Source organism: Pinus tabuliformis, chromosome 3_2, assembly GCF_031772625.1.
Source record: "Pinus tabuliformis cultivar Carrire ecotype Pingquan chromosome 3_2, CPIR1, whole genome shotgun sequence".
NCBI lineage: Eukaryota > Viridiplantae > Streptophyta > Pinopsida > Pinales > Pinaceae > Pinus > Pinus tabuliformis.
The window spans coordinates 265,197,049-265,209,499 of NC_142302.1; the positions used below are offsets into that span (position 1 = coordinate 265,197,049).

The 12,451-nt window shown below is 39.8% G+C and overlaps 1 protein-coding gene across 1 annotated transcript; it reads left to right on the top strand.

The window, feature by feature from the left end:
- The first annotated feature begins 1,866 nt into the window (after nt 1–1,866).
- On the top strand, nt 1,867–5,637 carry LOC149180677 (uncharacterized). Its single transcript, XM_089413954.1, has one exon. It carries the CDS (start codon nt 1,867–1,869, stop codon nt 5,635–5,637), a length of 3,771 nt encoding a protein of 1,256 aa, XP_089270080.1.
- Nucleotides 5,638–12,451: the final 6,814 nt, after the last annotated feature.

Sequence of the window (12,451 nt, forward strand, 5' to 3'; positions counted from 1 at the left end):
ACCAAAACAGCAACAGCAAAATCAGTTCGAGAAGAACCTGGGTTGTGCTAAGTATACACACGGCGAATACACCCAGCTAGAGAAAGGTTCTCGAAAATATCTTCTGGTCTGTCAGAAGAAAGTGTCAGCTCTTGTTATTTCCACTTTTATCTCCCGAGCAAAAGAAGAAGGCAGTCAGCCGACTCTTCCCAGGAAAACGTTGCGTTGTTGACAGCACTAAAGAGAATATACAGAAACGGTCAGAAATTAGATTTAAAGTTTTAGAAATAAATTTGCTTTTAGTAAAGGGCGGTCATTTGAAGCCGATTCCCTAGATTCATGTAATTAATAGCAATTAGCTAGTAGTATTTAAACCTTCTCATGGTTTTTGGAGAAGGGTCCGGAAATCTGTCAAAAAACTTATCCTCAGAACATGCACTTCTGCACCCTCACAGGAGGTTTTTGATGAATAGATGGATCAAGATTTATTTATGTTTGCATTTTAATATCTGTTACTGATTTTGCACTTCTGTACTCTTAGCAGATGTTAGAACAAGTAGAAATAAATCATTATTACTTGAATTTTATTAGTGAAATTAGTCATAAATGGTACTTTTATCTCTTGACTAGATTCTGCTAGTATCCCTAAAGTGATATGTACCTGAGTTCTTTATATGTTATTGTATGAATGTCTGCATTACCATTTGGCACTTCTGTACGGTGGGATCATTTAATCATGCTTAACATATAGAAAACTGATTATGCGATATGTTTTTCACAACTACTCTGCCTAACTTCTTATGTAGAACGGTTTATCTTTATTGGTTTATATTCTGCTATCAGTTGAATGATCTTTATTACCAGCTGCTGTTAGAAATCTTTCTAGATCGCATAAACAAAAGAAAAACACCCCGGGTTAGCATAGATCAGATGTATTTCTCTTCATTAGATTACATTAGCATAGAGTTAGTTTAGCAGTTAAAATCAAGACTAGTTTAGAAAAACCTCTGGATTAATATCATCAGACTCTACGCACACACACACACCCATCACATTGGGAAACTGGTCCCATTACCCCCAGTCGGACCCGCTACTCCAAACGGGCAAGGAGCCACCAACCAGGTTCCGGACCGGGTGGGTATCCCCCTTGTTGTTGACCCGACTTCGGGGCCCTCAACAGGATCATGGAGCACCTAGCGATATACCCAAAAAACACAGGCCAGGCAGAAAATCGGCTAAACAGCATAGAGAAGAAAGTGCACAGAAAGATATTGCCATGGGATCTCAGACTCCTATAGAATCCTTCATTGTTGGACATTCGGATAAAGAAAACAATAACAAAGGCAAAGAGAGGCGAGCACCTCTCCATGCTACCGGTAAATCATGATGAAAATGCTATCCTGGAACAGTAGGGGATTAGGGCACCCCTCCAAGATAGCAGCCCTAAAGGAATTAATCCAAAGTGAAAAACCTGAAATCATCCTCATTCAAGAGACAAAGCAAGATCAATCCGAAGCCAACAGCATCATCAATCAGCAAAAGCATTACAACGGTTGTGCCAGTGAAGCAAGAGGAGCCTCGGGTGGCATCCTAACAATGTGGGACAACAGTAAATGGAGCTGCAACTTTGCCAAAATACATCAGAACTGGATCAGTGTTAAACTAGAAAGCAAGGAAAATGGAACAACTGTAAAAATATACAATATCTATTCACCGAATCAATACAGGGAGAAAGAAGTGTGCTGGAACACTTTGGAAACAAATATAGAAGAAGACCAAGACAACAATCTCATTCTTGCAGGGGATTTAAATCTGGTTTTGCATGCCAATGAGAAAAGAGGGGGAAACTTCAGCCCAGACCCATTCAGAAACTGACTTGAGCACATTATGCAGGAGCAAGACTTGGTTGATATAAAACCCAAGAACCGCAGGTACACCTGGAGCAATAGGCGTCTAGGAGCAGGCAATATCATGGAGAGGCTTGACCGGTTCCTCATCAATATCGCATACCTGTCCTCCTTCTCTACCGGCCAGTCAAACATCCTCAACATCTCCGCCTCGGATCATTATCCAATAACGCTCACTTTGCACAGTCATTGCCAGCTTGGACCTCTTCCTTTCAAATATTGCTCCCTCTGGAATCGAATCCCTGCAGCTAGAGCCGTGGTGGGGCAGGCTTGGACCCAGCATGTGGAAGGCTCCCCGACATATATCTGGGAAACAAAATTGAAGCAAACTAGACAGGCTCTTAAAGCCTGGGCAAAGAATAACTACCAGGAGCCCGAGTTGATTAAAAAGGACATCAAGAAAAATCTTGAGGAAGTGCAGCAAAACATCGAAGTTGTTGGTCTCTCCCAGCAAGCCAAAGAAACTGAGATAAGACTGTACTCCCAGCTGAGACAAACAATAAGGGACGAAGAGATCAAATGGAGACTAAAGTCAAGACAGTTATGGCTGCACGAGGGAGATAAAAATACTTCTTATTTCCATAAGCAGGCTACAATTAGAAAGACCAGGAACACTGTGAGTACAATTAGAGATAGTGAAGGAAACAGCTACGACACCCAGGATTCTATAAAAGAAGCAGCCACCAACCATTTCAAAAATCTCCTTACAGAGGACAAAAGTGAGGAGGACTACTCAAGTATACTTCAATACATGACTACAGAAGTCACTCAAGAAACGAACAACAAGCTCACTCAAGATGTAGAAGAAGAAGAAGTTCAAAAAGCAATCTGGAGTCTTCACCCAGACAAGGCTCCAGGACCTGACGGGTTTCCAATTAGTTTTTACAGAGAGTACTGGCAGCTGATAAAAAAATACCTCTTAAAGATGATACGTTGGGCTCTACGGAAAGGCAAACTGGGGGGATACACCAACTCAACCCATCTAGCCTTAATCCCAAAAGAAAACAGACCCTCCACCTTCTCAAGATTTCGACCCATATCCTTATGCAATTCAGCATACAAAATAATTACAAAAATTCTGTCAGCAAGACTCAAGCCCCTTCTCTCCTCTTTGATCTCAGAAAACCAAGGAGGCTTTCTGCCCAATAGACACATCTCTGATTCCATCCTTCTCGTGCAAGAGGCCATACATTCAAGCATAAGCCGAAAGGAGAAAGGATTTTTCCTAAAGCTAGATCTTGCCAATGCCTTTGATAGGGTTAGACACTCCTTTCTGTTTGCAGTGCTTCATAAAATGGGATTCAACTTCTCCTTCATTAATATGATCAAAGCCTGCATTTCGAATCCTTGGATCTCCCCTCTGATCAATGGTCGAACTTGTGTTGCTTTCCAATCCTCTCGAGGCCTAAGACAAGGCTGTCCCCTGTCCCCCTACTTATTTATTCTTATGGCTGAGTCTCTTAGCAAAGCCTTGGATTACAACCGAAGAATTGGCCTAATCACTGGCATCCAATTTGAGCAAGGTACAAAGAACATCAATCATTCCCAATTTGCAGATGATACCCTCTTGATGGGAGGAGCATCCATAACCATAGCAAGGCGCTTCAAAAAGATTCTAGATCAATTCATGGATTATTCAGGAGGGAAAGTTAATCAGGTCAAAAGTTGCATCTATGGATGGAACGCAACATCTCAAACCATCCACAACATTGCAAACACTCTAGGAGTCTCATACAAGCTAAACTGGAGCCACTTCACATACCTAGGGATGCCGGTGAGTATGGGACCTATGAAAGCCGATACATGGAATGAAATCCTTGACAAAATAAAGAGAAAAATCCAACAATGGGGATCTATGTGGCTGAATCCAGCAGGACGCCTTGTACTTCTAAAATCTGGTCTGTCCTCTCTGCCCATTTATCGTTTTTCTTTGTACCAAGCTCCAATGGCCTTCCATCAAAAAATGGAAAGAGCCCTTAGACACTTTCTCTGGCAAGGAGGAAAAACGGAAAGAAAAAAGTTCAATCTGGTTAGCTGGAAGAATGTCATTCAGCCTCATGAGAAAGGAGGGCTTGGAATAAGATCTCCAAAACTGCTGAACCTAGCTCTTGGAGCTAAAATAATCTGGAGACTGATTTCAGGGGCCACAGCATGGTGGAAAACGGTCCTAGAGGCCAAGTATCTGAATAGCACAAGGCATCAACTCTTGGACACCAATATTCCCAATAGAGACAGCACAAAAATCTGGAAGCTCTGCAAGAAAGTCATACCATTTATGTCCCAAAACATATCAAAGGTCCCAGGAGGGGGGAGCAGCATTAATTTTTCCACTGACAGAATATTAGGACAGCAACCTATGGGATCCAACATAGAAGCAACTCCTGCCATTAGTTGGCTTAATGACAGAGGTATATGGTGCTTAGATCAAATAACGCAATGGGGAAATCATTCTCAAGCTTGGGCAGGTTGGAAACTTCCGGATTACCCTAGAGAGCTAGAAACAAGCGTCGTAGCTTTCAAGAACTTTCTGCAAAGTAAAGCTCCGATCCAAAGAGGCAAGCAAGATGGCTATCGCTGGGACCCCACGGGAACTCAATACACAGCTAAGGCAGGATATCAACATCTTTGCAACAGCACCTTCCCACAGGCCATATGGAGTCAATGGAAATTGGTTTGGAGAGCTGAAGCACCCCCTAAAGTCAAATTCTTTTTCTGGCTTCTCCTGAAAGGGAAGATTCTAACAGCAGAAAACTTAAATAAAAGGGGCATTATGGGTCCGTCCAGGTGCCCAAACTGTTGTCAAGCTGAAGAAACAATACAACACCTGTTCATAGACTGCCAGGTAGCAGATGATTGCTGGAGACAGATGGCCTCAATCGGGGAAGTCACATGGGAACCAAAGGCAACCATTGCAGAAACTGTCTACAATTGGAGGAAAAATTGTCCATGGAAAGAAAAAAAGAGCAAATTAACGCAAAGGATATGGAATACTATACCTTTAACCCTTGTTTGGCGCATCTGGCTGGCAAGAAACAGAAAGGTATTTCAAGACAAAGGATGCAATACTAGAGTCATGTGTCACAAAGCTAAGAATTTAGCGGTGGAAGCAATTATAGTTCACACTCAAGACAAGATCGAGACCACCAATTACAGTGTTGAAGAAAGAAATTTGATCAACTGTGTACAAGGAAACAACACCAGCATCCAGGCACCAAGGCAAGGAAATCTACGATCGAAGGAGACAAGCAGCGTTTGGAAATTGAGGCTCAAGGAAGAGGAATTCGCACTCTGGCTGAGCAATTGCAATAGGTTCTACATGTTCTTTGACGGCGCCTCAAAATCAAATCCCGGCCTAGCAGGTGCAGGGGGTCTTATATGCAATGCCAATGGTGAGACTATTCTTCATTTTGAATGGGGGTTGGGAGAACTATCCAATAACAGGGCAGAGGGATTGGCTTTGTACCAAGGACTCACCCAACTGCTCAAGATAGGAATTAAGAAGGTGATTGTCTTCGGGGATTCAGCAATCATCATCAAACTCATGGTGCAAAGGCAGAGCACGCCAAACATCCTACTGCAGCAAATCAACTGTAGGAACCAAATCCTTCACGACTTACTGGAGGAGGTCCGATATTACCATATATTACGTGGACTAAATAAAGATGCTGACAAGTACGCCAACAAGGCCTGTGAACGTTCCAAAGGCATCCTCAGCTGTAATAACGTCTCATCCTTCCAACCGTTACCATGAGAACTCCGCAGCCAGTCAACGTTAGGGGAACCGTAACCAACAGAATCCATCACTGCAGGCAAATCAACAGTGCAAGGGACAGCGTAGGTAAGGTAGAAAGGACTTGCATCAGAATCCAGATTAGGAAATCTACTCGGAGCATGGGAATCAGACATCACGCCGAAGGAAATCGTCCTAACCATCAGATCCCAGATACTGGCCAAGATATGCGTTGGAAGGTGCGGTGGAACATTGGGAAGCGCAGATCCTCCTCCCATCACAGCACTCTGAAAAAGTCTTTATATGCCCCTGGTGCCCAGACTCATCTCCCCACAGGAGAAACTTGTATTCACAGTCTCAAGAGCGGAATAGCCGCTGTTCCTCTCCAAGCAGTCTGCGATAATCTCTTCAAGTTCGAGGTTATACCCTCAAGCGGCTTCTGCATTTTCAAGAGCGGTGCTGCCACTGCGCGAAAGGAGGCTCTCACCAGTAGTAAGGAAAGTTCTCAGAGGCACCGAGATAAGAATCTGATTAGCATCTACAACCATTTTCCAGACCCAATGGAGCGTCCAGAACAGTGCTTTCATTGCAGGGACTTACAAGCAGAATTCGACGAGGTGCGTGCACAACAGCAAGCTCTGGAGGATCAGGTGCGCAGCTTGGAAACTAGGCTTGAAGACCAATGCAAAATTCTCCATGAGAAATACAGGGCTGAGATGAATCTCTTCTTGCATAGAGTTCACTCCCTGCATGAACAGTTCAACGATTTGAGTAACAGATGCGCCCATGCTGAAGAAAAGATATCCATCCTCAAGTTTATGATGGATAAAAAATTCAAAGATGCATCATCCTCTTCTAGTGCAAAGCCAAACGAACCAGACATGGACCCAGAAGGATCTACTGCAAGAAAGATAAGTCATATAGACATAGATTAGTCATGGGTTGTAGATGTAAATTTTGGGGCTTGCAGTTTGTAAGAATCTACAGTAGTACAAGCAGTCTTAGGGGCAGTAAAACAAAAGTAAGAATCAAGGAAAGTGAATTTTTTGTAATTCCTTGGATTCAGAATGCTCAGGAAGCATCTTATGTATGGAAAACTGCCTTCTTTTTTTCAGTTTAATACATAGCAACCGAACTTTGTCTAAAAAAAAAGCATATATTTGAAAATTTGGTCTAAAGGAAGTGCGAAATTATGAGGTATCACTCTTGTTCAGGATAGTTTTTAAAGGAAATATAAATGAATAGAGTTAGTTAATGAAGTATTAAATTTCAAAAGGATGGAAAACAAAAGCATGTTGTTGGAGAAGTTGGTGTTTGAAGGAAGCGCTTGGTAAAAATTTCATTGATGAATGAGGGGAATGTTGTGACTACAAAAATTTGAGAAGATCATACTGGTCCAAAGAAGAAAACATTTACATATCATAGTTCATAGGCTATTAATGTCTTATGTAGGTTGGTTCCTAATAAGCAGTAGAGGGCATTGGTGTCTCATGTAGGTTGGTACCTACAAACTTGAGATATTGAGGAGATTAGTGTCTCCTGTAGGTTGGTGCTTACAACTTGAGAGATTGAGGGAATTGGTGTCTCTTATAGGTTAGTTCTTAAAAACTTGAGAGATTAGAGGATTGGTGTCTCATGTAGGTTGGTGCTTACAAATATTGTAACAGTAGGTTGGTGCCTACAAAGAACAATCAATTAAAATAAGTTATACGGTTTTCTCCCTGGAGGATTTCCATGTATATTTGGTGTTTCATGTTCTACTTATGATATTAATGTCTTATGGTGCTTGAAGGTTTTTAAATAAGTAAAAATTGTATTATATTGATTCACTCTACCCCCTCTTAGTGTAGTTGTGAATCTAACAAATAACACCCCTAAGATTCATGTTCTTTAACACCATTTCTTTCCTCTTGTTCATTTGGCATAGTTTGTGGCTGACCAAATGAAGTGTTAAAAAATATATCTCTATTTGTTGAGCTTAAAAGTATATCACTTTGATCATTAAAAAATACATATTTCCAAAAAAAATAAAATTAGCAACATGAAAGTACTCTTGTGTAGCTTTAATAAAACTTTATTTCTTCCAAGCATTTAAAACAATCTACCTCTCTATTATGCCTTCATGCATTATGGATTTTCAGAATTGATTACAATAATAATAACTTTGATGCATAGATATGACAATCCCCCATTTTGCATTAGTTGGGTGATTTTTGCCCCATATAAGAAATTTTCCTTCAATATTTTTCATACAAATTGATGTTGGAAGCTAATGTCATTTAATTGTTCGATACACTTTCTTCACCATGTGCTCCCTTAATTAATCTTCGCATATCAGCAATTTCTTTCGATGTGTGAAAAACAAGCTTTTAAAAGTATTATTTCTTAATAGTTTAAATTAATGATGATAGGCTTTCAACATTCTTTCTCACCAATGTTATTGAAAAATTCCTAAACATTTGATCATTATGGTCATGTATCTAGCCAAGAAGGAAACCAACTTCAACCCTTTGAAAAATTCCTAGTTCTACGAGCATGCCCATATATCAAACACAATTTTTTTATTTTTTTTAGAATGAGTTTTGTCCAATTATAGATATATAACTTGAGGAAGATTACTCACTAATGAGTAAGAAAATTATGTAATTATGGTGATATTCATATTTGCATCATTGTGAATATTTGGAGTTGTGAAGTAAATCTTTGGAGATATTTTGTTGGGTCCCTATAATACTAGTGATTACCCCATTACTATTGTAGTTATACCCCTTATTTATATTGTTGTGCCCCCATTGCCCCCATATTGTTATTAATGTGCCCATAGAATCCCTCTATTGTTATTTTTTTGGCTTTATATTATTATTGTTAGGTCGGCTGGATTATATTGTGACTCCTTAGACTCCTATATATAGAAAGGAGGTTTTTTCATTTGTATCATCGAAGAATTGTTCATTTATGTAATGTAAAGGAGGTTGCCCCCTCGAAGAGGCTGAATTCTAAGGCATTGATCTATCTTTTCTATCTTTTCTTGAGCTGGTTTCATAACATTTGGTATCAGAGCTTTGGATTCTAGGGTTTCGCTGCTCCAAACAGGTCATTGTGGAATTTTCGCTATAAGTCTTTTTCTGTGACGTTTCAGAAGTCGCAAAAAAAACCCATTTGAGAAGCAAACGCGCTGAACTTTGGGTCTGAATTTCAGAGCTTTTCGCACGATATTTTCGGAGATATGATCTGAGGAAGTTGGTCTTTTTTGCAGACTCCTGAATTACACTCAAAACAGGTGACCTGGGGAAAATCATCATAACTTTCGTTCTGAGCATCGGATTGAAATTTCATAAGAAGGTACAGAAATAGGACGGACTGTAGTTTCCTTTTATATATTTTTCAGAGTCAAAGGTTGAAACAGTGACACGTGGAACTTCATACAAGTTCGCTCTACTGAACTAGTCTATAATCAGGTCACTGCGGGAGATTATGCATAACTCTTTCTTGGAGAATCCAATTTGGATCAGACTAGTGGAATTGGAAAGAGGACATAGAAGGCTACTACAGGTCACAATTTCAGAACTGAATGATTCGAAATTACAGAGATACATCAGATTCAATATCAGGCTTCTACAAAGTAAAAAAAAAAGGTGTGTAGTTTTTTTTTTAATTTTTGCATAAGCTTGGTTTGAAGGAATTCAAAGGGCATAGTAAAGCATTATTATCAGTAACTGATGCCCCGAGGAAAGAAAATGCAAACACCTAGTAAGGAACCTGAAAGCTCTACCATGACTCATGAAGAAGAGGAAGAAATGCTACATGATATATCAAAATTACAAGAACAAGTGCAACAAATGTCACGCTCACAAAAGCTAACAGATGCTAAGATAAATGGCGTGGAATCTAAGATAAAGGGCATGGAAGCTAAGATGGATGATCTGAAGACAGATTTGAGGACAGATTTGAAGATAGACATGGCAGATTTGAAGACAGATTTGACAAATTTTCTACAAGAAATACTTACTAATGGTGAAAAGGTTGTAAAGGAAACTCATGATGTGAACAAAAGAAATGTTAATCATGATTCCATAGACTCTAATGTTGGATCGAAGACCCACCATATTCCAAAAATCGATATGAGGAAGTTTGATGGCAAGGATCCCGCCACATGGATATTACAGATGGAGCAGTTCTTCGATCTCAATAATGTGCAAAACACACAAAAGGTACGTATGGCAACATTATATTTGGAACCAAATCAGTTTGTATGGTATCAATGGCTTTGCTCTCGTAAACAATTTATCACTTGGGCAATTTTTACGGAATAATTGATAGCACATTATGAGGATACAAAAAGCAACACTTTTTTTAGCAAATTGATAAGTCTCAAACAAAAGGGTTCAATAATGGAGCACATTGAGGAGTTCCAAAAATTGAACATAAGGGTAAAAGATATTCCAGAGCAGCATAGGATTGATGTGTTCATAGGGTCTTTAAAAGATAATATCCAACATGATGTTCGACATTGGGAGCCTGATTCATTAGAGAAGGCATTCAGGTTAGCAAGAAAAATGGAAAGCAAAATTATGGCAACCAGGAAGCATACCACTCACAACTATAAAGACGGAAGTGCAGTTGCCCCTAGTCTTCCACAACCTATAAGGTTGACACCACAACAATTGGAAGAAAAAAGAGCAAAAGGGCTTTGTTATAGTTGTGATAGCAAATACACTAAAGGTCATAAGTGCGCTGAGAAGAAATTATTCTACATAGATTGTGAAGAGGAAGAAGAAAAGGAGCAAGAAAGGTCAAAAGAACAGTATATGCTCCAGGAACAAAGCCTAGATGAAGAACAAATAAATCCGACCATATCTTGTAATGCATTGGCAGGAATTACCACTCCTCAAACCATCAAGATAGAAGGACAAATCAAGAAGAAAAAGGTGATAGTGTTGATTGATTCAGGAAGCACCCACAATTTTATTCATTGTAGGGTAGCAAAAGAATTGAATTGCTTCCTATATCCAGCACCAGAGTGTCAAGTGATGATTGCAAATGGAGGAACAATAAATTGCTCTGGAAAGTGCCATAATATCAAGCTATCCATGGGAGAATATGTATTGACTAGCCCAATGCTTTCCATTCCAATGGGAGGTGTTGATGTTGTACTAGGAGTCTAATGGCTACAATCCTTGGGTACAATAGCTTTTAATTTTCAAGAACTTTTCATCAAATTCTCTACGGAAGGAAAGGAAGTTGAATTAAGGGGTCTTGCAGGGAAACCAGGAAAGATAATAAGCTCTAATGGTATGACAAAGCTTCTAAAAAAGGAGCAAAGGGTGTAATTGCACAATTATGTTCGCTAGATGTTTCCACATTAGAATCATCTATTTCTCCAGATCTCCAAAAAGTCCTGGACAATCATTCTAAGGTATTTGAGACTCCCAAAGGTCTCCCACCTATGCATGATCATGATCATGCTATTCATCTGATTCCAGGAAGTGTTCCTCCAAACATCAGGCCGTACAGATATCCCTATGTCCAAAAAAGTGAAATTGAACGTATGGTTGTAGAAATGCTAAAGGCTGGTATAATTCAACCGAGTCAAAGTTATTTCTCTGCTCCAGTAGTATTGGTGCACAAGAAGGATGGATCATGGCGCATGTGTCCGGATTATAGGGAGCTCAACAAGCTCACTATTAAAGATAAGTTCCCCATTCCTGTCATTGATGAATTATTGGATGAATTGCATGGATCAATTTACTTCACCAAGTTGGATCTTCGTTCAGGATATCATCAAATCAGAATGAAAATTGAAGACATTCCAAAAATGGCATTTAGAACACATGAGGGTCATTATGAATTTTTGGTCATGCCTTTTGGCCTTACCAATGCACCTTCAACATTTCAAGGTTTGATGAATTCAATTTTCAAACCATTCCTTAGAAAATTTGTGTTAGTATTTTTTGATGATATACTTATCTACAGCAAGTCTTGGAAGGATCATGTTGAACATGTTGACAGGGTGCTACAACTATTGGAGGAGAAACAATTATATGCCAAAAGATCCAAATGTTTCTTTGGAGTCCAGGAGGTGGAATATTTGGGTCATATTGTATATCATGAAGGAGTTAAGGTAGACCCTACCAAAATTAAAGCCATTAAGGAATGGAAAATCCCCACATCCCTAAAGCATTTGCGCGGATTTCTTGGGTTGACAGGGTATTATCGCAAGTTTGTTAAGAATTATGGGAGAATAGCAGCACCTCTAACGACATTATTGAAGAAAGATGCATTTTCATGGACTCCGGAAGCAACAAAGGCCTTTGAACATCTTAAAGAGGCAATGTGCCAAGCACCGGTCTTAGCTACACCGGACTTCACAAAAACCTTTATTGTGGAATGTGATGCTTCAGGAAATGGAATTGGTGCTGTTCTAATGCAAGATGAAAGACCCATTGCTTTTGAAAGCCGTCCAATCAAGGGAAAGTTTCTAAGCAAAGCTATTTATGAGAAGGAAATGTTGGCAATACTCCATGCACTTAAGAAATGGCGACCCTACCTAATGGGAAGGCACTTCAAGGTAAAAACGGATCATGATAGCCTTAAATACTTTTTAGAACAAAGATTATCCTCTGAAGAGCAACAAAAGTGGGTCACAAAGATGTTGGGTTATGACTTTGAAATCATCTACAAAAAAGGGAAGCAAAATGTGGTGGCAGATGCACTCTCAAGGAAGGATGAGGATGTGGAAGCATTGTTGTGCGCTATTTCTATCATCCAACCAGATTGGATAAATGAAGCAAGGGAGGAATGGAAGAATGACGAAGAAGTGTGGGCACTTATTCGA